The sequence below is a fragment of the Silurus aristotelis genome (genome assembly GCF_946808225.1).
Source record: "Silurus aristotelis genome assembly, chromosome: 19".
In the NCBI taxonomy this organism is placed as follows: Eukaryota; Metazoa; Chordata; class Actinopteri; order Siluriformes; family Siluridae; genus Silurus; species Silurus aristotelis.
The window spans coordinates 14,781,132-14,797,381 of record NC_139592.1 but is presented as its reverse complement, the minus strand read 5'-3'; the positions used below and the strand labels follow the sequence as shown (position 1 = coordinate 14,797,381).

At 37.0% G+C, this 16,250-nt stretch overlaps 2 protein-coding genes across 3 annotated transcripts; one reads left to right on the top strand and one right to left on the bottom strand.

Moving 5' to 3' along the window:
* The first annotated feature begins 3,201 nt into the window (after window positions 1–3,201).
* nsfl1c (NSFL1 (p97) cofactor (p47)) lies at window positions 3,202–9,020 on the top strand. The gene is made up of 9 exons (XM_083521253.1): window positions 3,202–3,361; window positions 3,868–3,965; window positions 4,926–4,994; window positions 5,196–5,361; window positions 6,397–6,492; window positions 6,575–6,684; window positions 6,768–6,905; window positions 7,079–7,249; window positions 8,082–9,020. Exons 1-9 carry the CDS (start codon window positions 3,260–3,262, stop codon window positions 8,242–8,244), a joined length of 1,113 nt encoding a protein of 370 aa, XP_083377379.1. The 5' UTR covers window positions 3,202–3,259; the 3' UTR covers window positions 8,245–9,020.
* A 1,571-nt stretch (window positions 9,021–10,591) lies between these two features.
* On the bottom strand, window positions 10,592–14,979 carry emp3b (epithelial membrane protein 3b (MAM blood group)). 2 transcript variants are annotated; one of them, XM_083521271.1, is made up of 6 exons: window positions 14,852–14,979; window positions 14,631–14,760; window positions 13,896–13,984; window positions 13,542–13,644; window positions 13,231–13,371; window positions 10,592–10,999 (listed from the first exon to the last, which is right to left on the bottom strand). In XM_083521271.1, the coding sequence occupies exons 3-6, from the start codon at window positions 13,971–13,973 to the stop codon at window positions 10,824–10,826; spliced, it is 498 nt and encodes a 165-aa protein (XP_083377397.1). In that variant the 5' UTR covers window positions 13,974–13,984; window positions 14,631–14,760; window positions 14,852–14,979; the 3' UTR covers window positions 10,592–10,823. The 2 variants fall into 2 exon arrangements, with proteins under 2 accessions (XP_083377397.1, XP_083377398.1); XM_083521272.1 differs by having other exon boundaries at window positions 14,635–14,760.
* Window positions 14,980–16,250: the final 1,271 nt, after the last annotated feature.

Below are 16,250 nucleotides of genomic sequence, written 5' to 3'. Positions count from 1 at the left end.
AATCCAACAAAAACTTTAAAAGACAAATTCACCCTGAAAGTCCTAATCATATCTACCCAAATATTTTTAATAAAAGTTCAGTGATTCAAGTGCTTATCTTTTAAATTATTTTCATGAAATTATCATGCTAAATGCTAATGTGTGCTGAGATCTGTCAACAATATCTCATAGCACAGCCCTGAGATATTCGTAGCACATATAGTAGTTTGTTTTAACAATTTACATTAGTATTTCGTTTGTAGTTTATTTTAACTTTATAGATAACTTTTGAACATTTTTCAACATTTTCTAAAATTTGTTGGCTCCTTGAATCAAAAGAGCACATCCACAGCCTTCCATTGACATTCAATGCCATAATAAGGAAAGGAAATACAAAACTAAAATTCGAAAAAGAGCAAATACTGGATTTTGGAATACTGAAATACTGGAGTACTCGCTAAAGAATGCAATGCAGCTGTACAGTACGTAGTTGCTAATTGCTAGTTAGCAATTTACAAGATGACGTGTACAATGGCTGCATTAGCACGAAAGGTTTGCTACCTTATCTGTTTGAGCAGAGTGTGCAGATAAGAGAGATGGACATACTGAAGGATTAAAGATCAGCTGCTTTGCTCTCTTTAGGGATGACTAAATCGTACTTGCACCACTATAAGTGTGGTAGAAGGCAGAAAGCATGTAGGAAAACAACATTTTTGTGAAATTAATTATGAATGGAAAAAATTATAATTAAGTTAATTAATGAAGATCATGCCTTAATTATAAGAACCATTCATGACCATAATAACTGGTATTTCCTGTATAGTAGTCTATAAACTTTGGCTTTGGGCACCTTACGGCTTTACATTTTTAAATACCAGAACATTTGCCATGGGTAGCTATATTTTTTGCAAAATTTTCTCAATAACACACAAAAAAAGTACTTTTCAAACACTGGATGCACTTTATTTTCTTATAAAGATAATAAGCTCTTGTGAAAAAGTAGTGGTGACTATAAGGGTAACTTCTTTCTACATCAACCAGTGTTCTGTAGCATGTCCGCCTTTATTTTGAGCTTACACCGACATCTAGTGGTATACCCGCGTACTGCACCTACAAGTTATTCCAACAATATTTAGGGCAACACGTAAAATTTCAAACAAAAAAACTAAATAAATATATATATAAAGATACCTGAGTAAAGTACATATACATTAAAAAGCTCCAACCACTCTCTCTCTCTCTCTCTCTCTCTCTCTCTCTCTCTCTCTCTCTCTCTCTCTCTCTCTCTATATATATATATATATATATATATATATATATATATATATATATATATATATATATATATATTAGGGCTGGGAATCGATTAAAAAAAATTAACTAATTAATTGCACATTTTCTGTAATTAATTGCAATTATTTGTGTTTTCCCCCAAGCTTGTTATCATCAATATTTACATGTAGAATCACCTAATTAAATTAAACAACACAAAGTTTTTAATGACATAACATTTTAATGACATTTGAACTGTAAACAGAGTCTCCACAGAACCACAGAGTAGCTGTTCCCATCAAATAAAATGTGTGCAGCAACCACTCTGTGGTCTGACTCACAGTAAGGGCAAACGAACGCAATCGCCACTCTTCATCTATGAAGTGCGCTGTGACACCCAAGTAGTTGTCATTGCTCACCGATGTCCAGTGATCTCCTGTGAGAGCGACATATTTTGCTTTCTCTAATATGTCCATCCTTCGCGCCCTCTCGCTGTCATACAAACTGTGTATTCTCGACATAATCGTTCTTCTCGAGGGTAGCTTGTAAGACGTGTCTCCCGATGCAATTTGCATGATTTCTCTCAGTCCCTCGTCTTCCACAGTGCTAACTGGGCGGCAGTTTCTAGCTATCCATTTAGCTAAAGCATCGGTTAATTTATCAGTGACAGGTTTGGTCAATGGCCTGCCACGATTACTGTAGCACTCTAGTAACGTGGATTGGCGAGGCGCTCCTGTAGCCTCGCTAGTTATGTTGCTAGCACCTGGGTGCTTTGCTTTTAAATGGTAGATTAAAGACGAATTGCTTCTATAATATTTGAATTCAGCTTTGCAAATCGTACACACCATATTTGTTTTGTCAAACAGGCCATCAGGCAACTTTTTAAATGTAAACATTCTTCCTAAAACTCCATCTTTGTTCATCTCCATCATGACAGGGTGACTGTTCGGCACATTCACAATAAGCAATAGGAAGTCATGGAAACGAGCAAAAAAAAAAAAAAAGTGCTGCGTCAATTGCGTTATTTTTTTTTAACGCGTTAAACATCTAAAATATATCGCAAAGATTAACGCGTTAATTCCCCCATCCCTAATATATATATATTAGGTATATATATAAAGATACTTGAGTAAAGTACATATACATGAAAAAGCTACAACCTCTCTCTCTCTCTCTCTCTCTCTCTCTCTCTCTTTCTCATTTATTTATTTTTGTCCTCCATAGAACTGACAGGACAGCTTGTGAACAAACACAAAATTCATTGCCTCCATGTGACACATCCGAAGGTCCGTGATCCACAGTGGTAGACAATAACGAAGTAAATGTAATTTGTTACTGTACTTGAGTAGCTTTTTCCACAAAGCTGTCTCTAACACACTCTCCATTACTTTGCACTGTTGATCCAAGGTACCTAAACTCCTCCACCTTCTCCACCACTTCTCCCTACAACCGCACCACTCCACTGCCCTCCCTCTCATTCACACACATGTACTCTGTCTTACTCCTACTGACTTTCATTCCGCTTCTCTCCAGGACATACCTCCACCTCTCAGGCTCTTCTCAACCTGCTTCCTACTCTCACCACAAATCACAATATCATTCGCAAACATCATAGTCCATGGAGACTCCTTTCTGACCTCGTCCGTCAACCTGTCCATTACCACTGAAAACAGGAAAGGGCTCAGAGCTGATCCTTGATGCAGTCCAACCTCCACCTTGAACCAGTCTGTCGTTCCTACTGCACACTTCACTAAATATAAATATATATATATATATATATATATATATATATATATATATATATATATATATATATATATATATATATATATATATAATTATATATATATTATATAAAATTTCTAAATATGAATTTATGATGAATTGATTTATTTTGTATTACAGCCACCCTGGAACGTTTATTTTCTATCTAAACTTCGGAACTTACGTTTTCAGTTTATTGTTTCCGGTCGATCAGTCGGACCGAGCTGCAGTTTCATACACCAAAATGGCGTCGCGGGATGAATCGGTGAGGGAGTTTGTTGCAGTGACCGGTGTTGAGGAAGAAAGAGCCCGGTTTTTCCTCGAGTCAGCTGGTTGGGATTTACAGGTGAAGCAGGCTTGAAGTTACTTTGCATGCATTGTATCTGACTGTAAATCACGAACTAACACTTAAAGCTGGCACGCTCAGCATTTGGCTAATTATTTAGCTGAAGCTAACTAACCGGCTAGTGAATTGTGCAAGTCACTGTAGATGGGAAACACCCCGAGCCTGAGCATTTTTGTTTTATAATGAGCCCTACAGGCACGAGGAATGAAATACTCTCGTGACTTGTCGAAGTTGTGTAGATAACTACATTAACTACAGATTGCTAGTTATTTAGCTGCAGCAGTGTCGCACAGAGCAGTCGCTGACCGTGCAGCAATAATGCGTTAGATTAGAATAGGTCTTACAATACTGAAGACACAACCAAGGAAAAAAACGCTGCGCTTGCGATTTGTACTCAGCGGTGCTTTTAAATGATGGGATGTGAATTGCTGTTACATTGCTGATGTCACATTCATCCACACTGCCTTCACGCAGCACTAATGTATCTATGGTTTATGTCTCCTCAGCTTGCCCTTGCTAGTTTCTTTGAGGATGGAGGAGATGATGATATTATTACTATTCCTCAGCCAGAAAGTGGTCCGGGCCCTCGATCTACAGCATCAAGGTAATGGAGCAGTAGATACTTAAATATAAGCGTGTGGGTAAAACTTTTAGGGAGGCTGTCTTTTATATATCAGTATGCATTATATATCAATCCACATGAGGTATGCTGTTCTATTCTACATTTATGATAAGAATCCACAATGTCCACAATGTTTTATTCTTCTAATCGTTTGCAAAGGTAGTGTGGGTAGATCGCAAGACATAATAAAAAAAAATACATACATACACACACATACATATATATATATATATATATATATATATATATATATATATATATATATATATATATATACACAATTTATGCATTTTTATAGTAGGTAGATAATGTTGACTTGGTCATTTTAAAGTAACTCACACGCTGAAAAAGTGTGTGCACCCCTGGTCTACCGCAGCACAGTAAAATTTGTTCTTCACATATCCCAGCGCGCTCGGAAGCTGGGGTCAGAGCGCAGGGTCTGCCATGAATCGGCGCCCCTGGAGCACCGAGGGTTAAAGGCCTTGCTAAAGGGTGGCAGCTTGGCGATGATTGTCCATTGATGTCACACATCAGTGAAGGTTTCTTCTTGGGTGTAGGTTAGTCAGAGAGACATATTATGTTCTAAATGTTATCAATAAAAACCAGACTCAAGATTTTAAGGAGTCCTACCTGATATACATTTAAACCATGCTGTGATGGCTTCTGCACAAAAGTGTGTTAGGTGGGGATTCAGTAGTTTAGTTTTACCTCTAAACTTCAACACTTTTGTCACAAAGCCTTTTGCATCTGATGACAATTATCACAAAATAAATATGAAGAGTTCAGTCAGTATTCAAAAGGTTAATACAAACATCCCTGTTACCACTTGTTCAGCCCCCACCGAGTGCCACTGGTCATTTATTTTGTTCTTTGATCATACCTTTATTAGTCTTGATGGTCTTAGTATTAGCAAACAATTCTTTTATTTATCCACTTGTTTAGTGAACACCGAGTAACTTCCTTCAGAGACTTGCATGAAGATGAAGAGGACAGTGAAGAAGAAGGCCAAAGGTCAGTACCCAACATGTAAACAAGTGTGTGCTGATATTAATCTAAAGTCCAGAAATAGGCATTTGCATAGTTTTATTGCTAATAATTTTGTATGCTTTTTTTCAAAAAACAGATCTATGGTTTAATTGTTACTCAATAAAAGTCATGTGCTGCATTTTTTTTTAACCTCATGTACATTATGCTGACCTTTTTTTTCCATAGGTTCTTTGCTGGTGGTTCAGAGCGAAGTGGTCAGCAGATCGTTGGTCCACCCAAGAAAAAGAGCACAAATGAGGTGGTTGAGGACTTGTTTAAGGGTGCTAAGGAGCATGGTGCTATTCCAGTCGAAAAAGCAGGCAAAGGATCTGGGGAATCTAGCAAGGCTAAGGTATTTTATCGATGTATATCGGGCATGTTAATATTAAGCAAGTGACCACAAACAGCAGTATATTTCTTAACATCATAAGCAATATATTGTTTCATCATAAAAATCTCTCTGTCAGACACACAAACCGACATTAACCAAGAATAAGCAGTTCCTTAGCTTATACATCCTTCTCGTTTTGCTTCGCAATACCACGGCATAGCTTATAATGTTGAGCGTTTCCGAACATGGAACTGCTGATGTAGACGGCGTGAAATAAGGCTGTTTGTAAAAGAATGCTAATGTGAGATTGGCATGTCGAGGAAACATGTCAAAATTATTTAACCATCAAGGAAGCGACTAAAAAATACTGTGAAAAGCAGCGCAAACAGGGAGAACAAGTCCACAGCCTGAAACACTGTTGAAGTGAACAAAGGTTTTTTGAAAAAACCTTAGCTAGTACTAGTACTCCGCTAGTACTGAGAAAAAGTGAACACTTGGCTGAACACAGGAAGTTGGGAGAAAAGGGGGAAAAAAGGAATCAATGTATATATTCTCTTCAGTATGTAAATTAGTTTGGTACTGTTCACAAACTTGCAAAATTTGTCTCAAAACCATTACGATAAAAACCCATAGTAACAGTAGTTCCAGTAACTTATTTGATTGAACCTGCCATGATCTAGAAAAGCTGCTGTTTACCATCATTTATAAATAATTAGTTTTGTATCTATCGAAAAAATTGCAAATGTGCTACACTGTTTGTTGATTTCCTGCAACAAGAAGTGAATTTAAAGAAATTTAATTTACTGTGCATAATTCAAGCCTGAACCTAAAAACATTCCTCACTAGGGCTGTTTAGAAGCCAACAACGTATTATGAATGTATACATGGAATGTAACTTCCCAATTTCTAACTAATTTCCTTTTCCAGGCTTCAAAATACAGCACACAAAAAAAGAGATGTTTGAATCATTGATTTGTATTGAATCTTTAGTTTTGATTCAGAGTCATCTTTGTGTACTGCCTGAGTGTGGGTTGTAATTTTGTGCCTCCTCTGCAGGCGTTTGTAGGAGGTGGTTATCGTCTGGGTGCAGCACCAGAAGAAGAGTCTGCCTATGTGACTGGAGAGAGGAGATCCGCTAGCAGCACACAAGATGTGAGACAACAAACTACTGAGCTTGTGTGTAGGTGTAATTCGGGCAGACTGATGTATTCTCCTTGATCAACTCTACTGACAGGTACATGTGGTGCTGAAGCTGTGGAAAACAGGATTCAGCCTTGATGGCGGAGAGCTCAGAAACTACAGCGATCCTGGGAATGCCCTCTTCCTGGAGTCCATCCGCAGGGGGTGAGTTTGGGATTACTTCTTTAATCACTATGTGTATCCACAGGTCAAGCCCACTTACATCATGTACATTTTTTGTGTGTCAGGGAGATTCCTCTGGAGCTGAGGCAGCGCGCTCGTGGTGGGCAGGTGAATCTGGATATGGAGGACCATCGGGATGAAGACTTTACCAAACCCAAGCCTTCATTCAAGGCTTTTGCTGGGGAGGGACAGAAACTGGGCAGGTGAGAAATGTTCTAAAGAAATTCTGTATTGTAGTGTTTCTTTTCGAACGGTTTATAACTTTTGACCAGTTTTACAGCTTTCAAACTTTTTTTGGATAATAGTTACATAAAATATTTTAGGTGGGTAAACAGTATTTTCTGTGTTTATACTTATTTTTTAATCTCTCTCGCAGTGCCACTCCTGAGTTGGTATCTGTCCCAAGAATGGAACGAGCACATCAAATTGCGAGCGAGGCCCAGGCCTGTGCATCTGTCGGTGTGGACGAGTCGCAACCCATCACCAACATCCAGATTAGACTGGCTGATGGAGGACGACTGGTTCAGAAGTTTAACCACACCCACAGGTACAAAACATGCAGCCTCAATAACTGATACCAGACTTAGTATCCAGCCAGTAGTCAGAATTATGTTCCAAAAATCTTCCTCATTGGCTATGGTGTATAAAACAGCAAAAGAAAAACCCAAGAGACAAAGCAACACTAAATGCGTTTCTTAGTCCACTTCCAGAAACGGAACACTTTTTTTTGCTAAGGAACACCTGAGCCTATTTAAAATATAAATTTGTTTGAGAAAGTGGAAAACACCATTTCCTCTGTCTCTCCCATGGAAAAAAAAATTGAATGACTCTAACCTAAATGTTACTTGTTCTTACAGAAAGCTTCAGTGTTAATGTCTGTTTTCACACTTTTATAAAAGTTTATTTGTATTTTACTTATTGCTCTCGGATTGTGTGGTGCAGGGGTCACCAACAAGGACCACATGATTAGCCTGTGGGCCTTTTTTTTAAAATAGCTGTTTCCTACTTTGTTAAATTCTGAGAAATCATTAACATGATCAGTATCTTCACATAGATGACTATCATTAATTAATAATAATAACATATATAATAAAATGTAAGTTGAGCAGATATGTTATTTCAGATCAAACTGAAAACTGTGTATCAATCTGGTAGCCCTTCACATTAATCGGTACCCAAGAAGTAGCTCTCAGTTTCAAAAAGGTTGGTGACCCCTGGTGTGGAGTGTCCACTATACAAGTGAATTAGTTTTTGATTATAGAAAAAAAAATTCCTTAGACTGAATATATTAATATAGATCTGCCTATTAATATAGTCTTGTTTGACCAGCCAAAGCCATTATTATAACACCTTTATTTACCATTTATTTTCCCCTCAAGGGTCTCGGACATACGCCAGTTTGTGGTGAATGCTCGGCCAGCCATGGCTGCAGCGGAGTTTGTCCTCATGACGACTTTCCCGAACAAGGAGCTGACAGATGAGAATCAGACACTGAAGGAGGCCAACCTGCTGAACGCAGTCATTGTGCAGCAGCTAAAGTGATAGTGCCTTCTAGTGGCTATGTTTTATCACAGCACTCTGTGTTTCCTACTCAACAGGGCACACACATGGACTTGGACATGAATTTTTTTTTCTTTAGTGACATTTTTCTTCTTTTGCAGTTATGTGACGGTGTGTAACTTTTGGATATGACATAAAGAAGCTGGGGGGAAATAAAAAAAGAAATAATTATTTTGTGAAATGCTTTAATGTAAAGAGAAAAGAGGGCAGTTTTCCCAATGAAATGTAACAATTAATCACTAGGAAAAACACATCCGAATTAACAATAAGAGCTTTCTCAATAGTTTTGACATCAATATTTTACCTTAAAAATTGTAAGCAGTTCTACTGTACTACTTTTACCTCTTCGTTATCTTTTCTTAATGCAATCTGTCTTCATAATCGCTACTCTCATTAAACTCATAATGCCTTTAGCCTTACAACACCAACTCCAATTGACTTCAGTTTAATTACACACAATCGAAATATAAAAAGGTGAAAAAAAATCTATTGCTATTTTTTATTTCCTTCAGTAAGAACCCTGATGGTTGTTTACACTAAAGTGATTTTTTCTGAATTGACAACTGCACCTTATTAATTTTGTTGCCTGATTATATTCTAGTAAGATAACAAAATAGCTGGTTGAGTGTGGATCACTTGCTCTGCTGCTAAACACATCGGCAGCTATACTGTATTCTATGCAGCCACTTGTAGGACTGGAGACGCTGCGTGGTTGAGTGGAGGTGTAGTAATTCTGCGATTAAAGTCTCTGTCTACCATTGGAGAGAGCCTTTTCATCATTTTTACTAGTTTTAAACAGGGCTGTGTTTAATCATGTGGAATAATATACATTCTTGCTACCTGTTGATTTATAAGGAAACGCAATGAGACCTGAGCCTGCAGAAGATTCACGCTTCTAGTGCAGTGTGATGAAAGCTATTAACATAGAGCGGTTTATATCTTCATCATGAGACAAATCTCAGAACTGCCAACAGTACGGTAAATTATATACTGTGCCTTCAGAAAGTATTCCAACAGCTGTTGCAGCCTGATTACAATTGTTCTAATTGATTTATTTTATTGATTAATTTACAACCAGTACCCCTTTATGACAGTGGTAACAGACTTTTAGAAATGTCTGGGAATGTATTAATAAAAGAAAATATAAGTAAATATATCACTTACATAAGTACAGACCTTTTGCAACAACATTAGAAATTTTGCTCAGGTGCAATTACAGTCTTGAGTCTTTTTGGGTATGATGCAAAAGGCATTGTACATTTACATTGGTGGATTTTCTGCCATTCTTCTGGGCAAATCCTTCAAAATGGGTCCGGTTTTATGGGGAACATTGGTGACAGCCATTTTCAGGTCCAATAGGGTTGAAATCGGGGCTCTGGCTGGGCCACTATAGGACATTCACAAAGTATAAGTGGTTGTTGCTAAACCACTTTTGTGTTGTCTTAACTGTGTGCTTAGTGGTTTGTCAAGTTGGAAGGTGAACATCAGATTGAGGTCCTGAACACTGTGGAACAGGTTTTTATAAGGATACCTTTGTACCAGGCTCCGTTCAGCTTTCCCTCAACCCTGACTAGTTGCCAAGCCCCTTCTGCAAAAAAACCCCCAAAAAACCTCACAGGCTGCCACCAGCATGCTTCATGTTGGGATGGTACTGGGCAGTTTATGAATGTTGCCTGGTTTCTTCCAGACATAACATTTTGAATTGAGGGCAAATAGTTAAAACTTGGTTTCAGGTGGGGGGTTTTTTGTTGCAAACTTTAAGTCGGCTTCCTTGAGTTTTGCACATAAGAGAGCCTTCTGTCTAGCCACACTCAGCCAGAGCTCAGTCAGAGTGACCATTAAGTTCTTGGTTACCGCTTACTAAGGCTCTTCTTCCTGGTTACTCAGTTTGGCCAAGGGGAACAGCGCTAGGAAGACTTTGTTGTGCCAAATTTCTTTAATTAAATAATTATGGAGGCCACTGTTTCCTTGGGAATCTTCTGTGCCTCTGAATTTATTTGTAGCCTTCCCAGGATCTGTGCCTTGCTACAATTCAGTCTCTGCAGGCAGTTCCTTTGACCTCATGGCTTGGTTTGTAGTCTAATATGCATTGTCAGTTGCCCTCTTTAGAGAATTATGTGCCTAAACTAATCCACACTAAGACACCAATGAAGGTGTAGAAACATCCCAGCAACAAACAAGAAAATTAGGAGAGACCAAAAAATAAATAAATACATATATATAATTGCTTATCACATAATCATGTTTTTGTGAAAATTGGATTCTACTATATTTGGGTTTGAGTTCTTTCTAAGATAATTTTTTGAAGCACAGACATGACTGCCTCAAATGTGTTTTAATCAGGCTTTATTAAAAAAAATACTTTTGTGTGTTTACAGGTATATACACTTTATCCTTGTATAGGTATAATGTGTATAGTTTAGACATCGTCCTACAGCATAATATTCTACAAAATAAAGCATGTATGTTTCTGTTACAATATAAAAGTAATATAGACAAATTATATAGACATCATACTGTGACTGTTTTATATTGAACACGATCAGGAGGAAACCATGATGCTACTCCCGTTTACGCAAATAAATGTACATGATTCCACTCCACATTAGCAAAGGCACACACACCCATGCCAAAATAAAGCAGTGACCATAGTGTCCTGAGCTCAACTTTTTAGAGCTCTGAAGGATTTCTTTGTTGTGTAACGTGTAGATGAGTACTGCACTGAAGGTTGTAAGACCTGTAAGGGAAAAGTAAAGGGAAATCATTACAGAGCTAAGATTTCATTAAGGATATTTTGTGTTGACTGTATTTATGTAACTTGCAATCATAAAAAAATAAAAATAAAAAGTGCTAGCATTTATAGTATACGTCCGGTAAAGTCCAAACTTTTTTTAAATAAAAAATAAGAACAGGCGTGGATTTAATGTAAAATGAATCACATTATTATAATATTAGATTATACATTCACAAACTTGAAATCCACACCAGCTATAAGAAGCAAAAAAGTGCTCTCATGCACTCACTGATGCATATGATTGGCTCTTGTTGATGTGATTGATAGATAATGGTCAGCAAAAGGAAAAAAGCTTTTCTGGGCCACAACTCAGGAGCCCATTAAAAAAAAATTCTTAGATTGTAGATTGTCACTGATAAATGAAATGTAATTAAACATTTTGTGAAAGTAGAAAAGCATTTTCAATAATGGGCTTAGACATGCTGAGATCATGTACATAATATAAGTAAATAATTACAGAATAAGTATATACAGTCGTGTAAAAATGTAAGTTTTGGCCTTTTTGAATTCTGCGGTTTTACGCCTAATAAAAAGGACGTAATTAAAATCATCTGGGCCTTATCAGATCTTAGAATTAGGTAAATAAACTATGTCCCTATCTATATTTACAAACCAAACCGAAATGGAGAAAACATATATAAAAAATGAAGTACGTTATGTGCAATATCTTGTAGGACAAGCAATAATTTAAAGTAATAGTTTCTATATGACTTCATCAGTCTCTCCCATCATTGTAAAGGAATTTTGGTTCACTCTTTTTCACAATGTTGCTTCAGTTCATTGAGGTTTGCAGGCATTCCAAGCTCTTAAGGTTCAGCTCATTATCCGTGTAAAGCTGCTTTGAGACAATGCTCATTGTTAAAAGCGCTATACAAATAAAAATGTATTTAATTGAATTAAATTAAGGTCCAGCCATAGTATTTTTATTTCGGTTTAGGTCTGGACTTTGACTGGACCATTGCAACACATTAATTATGTTGTTTTTGATTCATTCTGCTATATATTTAATGGTGTGCTTAGAATCATTGTCATGTTGTATGACCCAACTTCAGTTTAGTTTAGTTTTATTTATGTAAAAAAAAAAAAAACTAATGACATTTTAATCTGATGTTGTATTTACCTAATTTTAAGACCTGTGCTCACTGCAGTTTCAGCTTTCTGTTCTTGATCGACAGAAGTGAAACTGGACATGGTCTCCCCTGCTGAAGCTCACCTGCCTTAAACTTTGACATTTTTTCTGACCACAAATGTACAGTTATCTGGAGTTACAGTAGCCTTTCTTTCAGCTTGAACCATTCTCACCATCGTTTCTTATCTACAAGGCATTTCTTTCAGCTTAATTAACATTTAGTGGATTTATTTATTTTTTGCACCATTCTGAGTAAACTCAGGAGAATTTCCCCAGAACAGATTTTTCCCCACAATCTAAAGGTTGATGAAGAATGTATTTGAGGCTAATAGCCCATTGTGGCAGCGGTGAGAGACGAAAAGAACGAGCGGTGAGCAACACCTGCAGATGATGCAAAAAACAAACAAAAAAAAAAAACAATACAGCGTCTGTGGCGCCCAGTGGAAGAAAAGAAAATGTGGCGAAGGCATGAAAAATACATTGTATTGAAATACATTAGATGGAAATTCGTGTTGAATGACACGAAAAAAGAGGGAAATTCGTGTCCATGACTATATCACGAAATGCCGTGAGACTGGGTTTGGATGATGAGACTAATCAGGGCGCTCTGTTGCAGTCTGGCGACGCCAATAAAGAAGAGCGAGATACCAAGCAAAGAGAAAAGTGGAAGGGTCGCCGAACGCACAAACGCTGGTGGGCGCTAAAGAGAGAAAGGAGGGCCGATCGTGTGTGTGTGGGTGAGCCCCAGCATAAGTACTGGATTGTAAAGCGCCGGGGTAAAAACGAATGTAAAGAAAGAAAGCTCTGCTTGGTAAACTTTTGTCTGTCTCTTTTTCGTTCAGACCGGAACCAGTGAGTTTGTTACACCTGTATGTGCATCATTTTATGCAATGCACTGCTGCCACAAGACTGGCTATTACATAATTCCGTGAATGGAAAAGTGCATAGCTATTAATAATAAAGAGCTTTTTGAATGTAACTTTTACTATTACTTTTGTAATTTACATTTATAAGCTAATAAATAACTTCTAAAGAAATATTTTACCTGCAAATGCTTGACAGACTCCTGTAAGGTAAAAGAGGCCTCCTTTTGACAGGATAAAAAGTTGACCTAGAAAAACTAGGAATGAGATGCAGCAGAAGACCGCAGACACAACCATCAGAACCTGGATAGCTTGGAGCCACTCTGAAAGAAAGATTTTGACACCAACTGTGCTTTCAAGCAACTAAAGAATAAAGAAACATTTTCACTTTTTCACTGAGTAGTTAGTGTATGTGTGTGTGTGTGTGTGTGTGTGTGTGTGTGTGTGTGTGTGTGTGTATATATATATGTACAAGGTGTGCAGGGGACTTTACCTGTCTCTTTTGATGACATGCAAAGCCACGTCTGGGTTTCATTGTCTAATCTGCAATTGTACCAGAGGTCTGATCTTTCAGTGCTATTCCACACCCACCAGGACTGAGTGAAGTCGAAGAACACAGACAAAATAGTTACCAGTGGTTAAGGAACATAAAATTACAATTCACAAAAATTTACTCTTAATTTACAAAATTTGGACTTTTATAAAATGTGGAGACTTATCACAAGGTGTATGTGATGTATTATTTTTTATTTTATATATTTAATTGATTTACACATTAATTGCAGAAATAATGCCTCACATATACACATTAATTTTAACCAAAGCATTTATTTATTTATTTGCCTACCTCTCCAAGGGTGGCAATGAATAGAATTCCAAGAATGAACACATGTAGCAGGGTGATAAAAATCAGCAGGAAGGCCATGATCCCTCACTCTGAAGGAAAAAAGAATTCTGTTTACCGAATATTTAAATCTTAATGCAGGAACATCCTATAAAGTCCTTCTTTTCAAACCATTCTCATAACAAATGCTTACTACTAAAGAAACAATATTACTTGCGTGTGGTGGAGTAAAAATTGGGCAAGTAATAAAATGTTTCTTTTGCAAGTTAAACTGTAAGGCCTCCCAAGTGTTTTACAGTCTCTGGAGCATTCAGATTATGTTACCTCCCATTATAATTAAGGACACATTTTATCAGACTTCCGTCCTTATTACATGGAAAATAATGTGGTACCAGAGAGGCTACTTTTATTTTGTTTGTTTTTGGTTCTTTATTCACATTTATATTAATTGACTTCTGTTACATCAAAAGGAAAACTTAAATTTTAAATGTTTTAAAAGATTATTTGAATTTATAAAAAGATTATTTGCAATCTATTTTTCTATTAATTTATGGCACATTATGTATATATTATATAACTGCTCATAAAACTACAGTGCAGATTTAATATCTTGTGTAAAATGAACATAAATTAGTATTGTGACTGTTTAATAAAATTTATAGCCCTATATTAACAAAACGTGTCTGAATTTTAGCAAAAAAATTCACATGCCAATGATGAGTAGAAGTGCTGGCTCACCTACAATGATTAAACTGAGTTTCACCAGCTTCAAGGAGGATCTTCACTAAGTCCAGATGTCCTCTTCGACTACTGTACTGCTTCTCTGCCACTCTTTATATTTGTTTTGGACTTGCCTGATGGCCATTTCCTATGTAGCAAAAACAACACTCCCTTTAATTCCCTGCATGCATTTGCTCACGTCTACAAAAATAGGCCAGTCTTTAAGCAGGCCCACCCACCTAAGTGAAGACGCACGAGAGTATCCACACGTCGTTTCAGCCCACCAGATTTCCTGTGCTGCGCATTACACCCAGAGCTAAGGGGCGGCTTTCGTTATTCTTAAATTGAGCAGGGAACGGGAAAACACCTTCATGGGGAAAATTACAGGAATAACTGTTTGTTCTAATCTGCACCAAATCTCAATCTGAAAATCTAAAATAATCGCAATTTTACTTCAAATGACTGAAGACCCAATGGTGGGAGCTGTTTGGCTGATATAATTTACCAAAGCGGCACTCACACTTCCATATCAGTACCATACCACCATTGTGAATGAAAAAGGTCGACCACCCCACAAAAATATTAGGTCTGATGTGGAATTCCCTGTCAACTGAAGGGTGGAGTAGGGGAGATGCATAGAGACAGACAGGATACAGTCAGTAAGTGTTTACTTACAAAGTGTTCAACAATTGGTAGCTGTATGTAATTACGGCTTCAATAACTATTTTTGGTGAACAATGGAGACAGATTTAGTTTATGGACAGGCAGCTTTTAAAAGGAAAACAAGACAAAGATGCTGCTTTGATTAAAGAAATCTGAAGTTTTCTGTATTCATGAGTCTCCCAGTCACTAATTACATACAGAGCAAGCAAGCTGTGCCCCCAAACAATTTCACAACCTAGTGAATTGGCACAGCAAAATACTGTCAAATCAGTTCAAGCAAGAATTAGACAAGCATTACTTAAAAAGTCCAAACAGGTTAGTAGCACCACACACACCTGAAAAAAGTATCACAAGTTTTAAAAAATATTAAAGAGCACAACTGTTTCCAACTTTGAAAAAAATAAATCAGAATATAAGAATGAATTCTAAAGGATTGTGTGACACTGAAGATTGGAGTAACAGCTGAAGAAAATTCACCTTGCATCATAGAAGTTTTATTTTATTTTATAATATATTGAAAACAGAAAAACATTATTTCAGATTCTAATAATAATTTACAATATTGCGCTTTTTTGATAAAAAAAATAAATAAATGCAGGTTTGATAAGCATAAGAGTTTTCTTTTCTAAACATTAAAAATAGTAATGTTATGACTGATACTGTACAATAAATATACTGCTGTTTTAGAGAAGAGTGACAGCTATTGATTTTCTCCATTCTTTCACTCTTTCTGGTGTGTTGAGGAAAACAATTGACTCATTTTGAAGTACAAATTCAGCAAACTAAAAAATAATAAAAGAAGTAATTTTCCAACCCCAGCCATTAGGGTTGCACAAGCCTTAGTGCCGGTCCCAAGGCCGGATAAATGGGGAGGGTTGCGTTAGGAAGGGCATCCAGCGTAAAAACATGTGCCAAATCAAACATGCGGATGGTCCGCTGTGGCGACCCCTAACGGGAGAAGCCGAAAGAAATTAA

Bases quoted from the DNA above. Each gene is read 5' to 3' on its own strand.
- emp3b (XM_083521271.1), bottom strand. From the start codon at position 13,973: ATGGCCTTCCTGCTGATTTTTATCACCCTGCTACATGTGTTCATTCTT. The intron at 13,372-13,541 runs GTAAAGTCCCCT...TCTTTCTTTCAG, and splicing joins CATGTCATCAAAAGAGACAG to AGTGGCTCCAAGCTATCCAG. The intron at 11,000-13,230 runs GTAAAATATTTC...TTTCCCTTACAG, and splicing joins AGTCTGTCAAGCATTTGCAG to GTCTTACAACCTTCAGTGCA.
- nsfl1c (XM_083521253.1), top strand. From the start codon at position 3,260: ATGGCGTCGCGGGATGAATCGGTGAGGGAGTTTGTTGCAGTGACCGGT. The intron at 6,493-6,574 runs GTGAGACAACAA...CTCTACTGACAG, and splicing joins CCGCTAGCAGCACACAAGAT to GTACATGTGGTGCTGAAGCT. The intron at 7,250-8,081 runs GTACAAAACATG...TTTCCCCTCAAG, and splicing joins AAGTTTAACCACACCCACAG to GGTCTCGGACATACGCCAGT.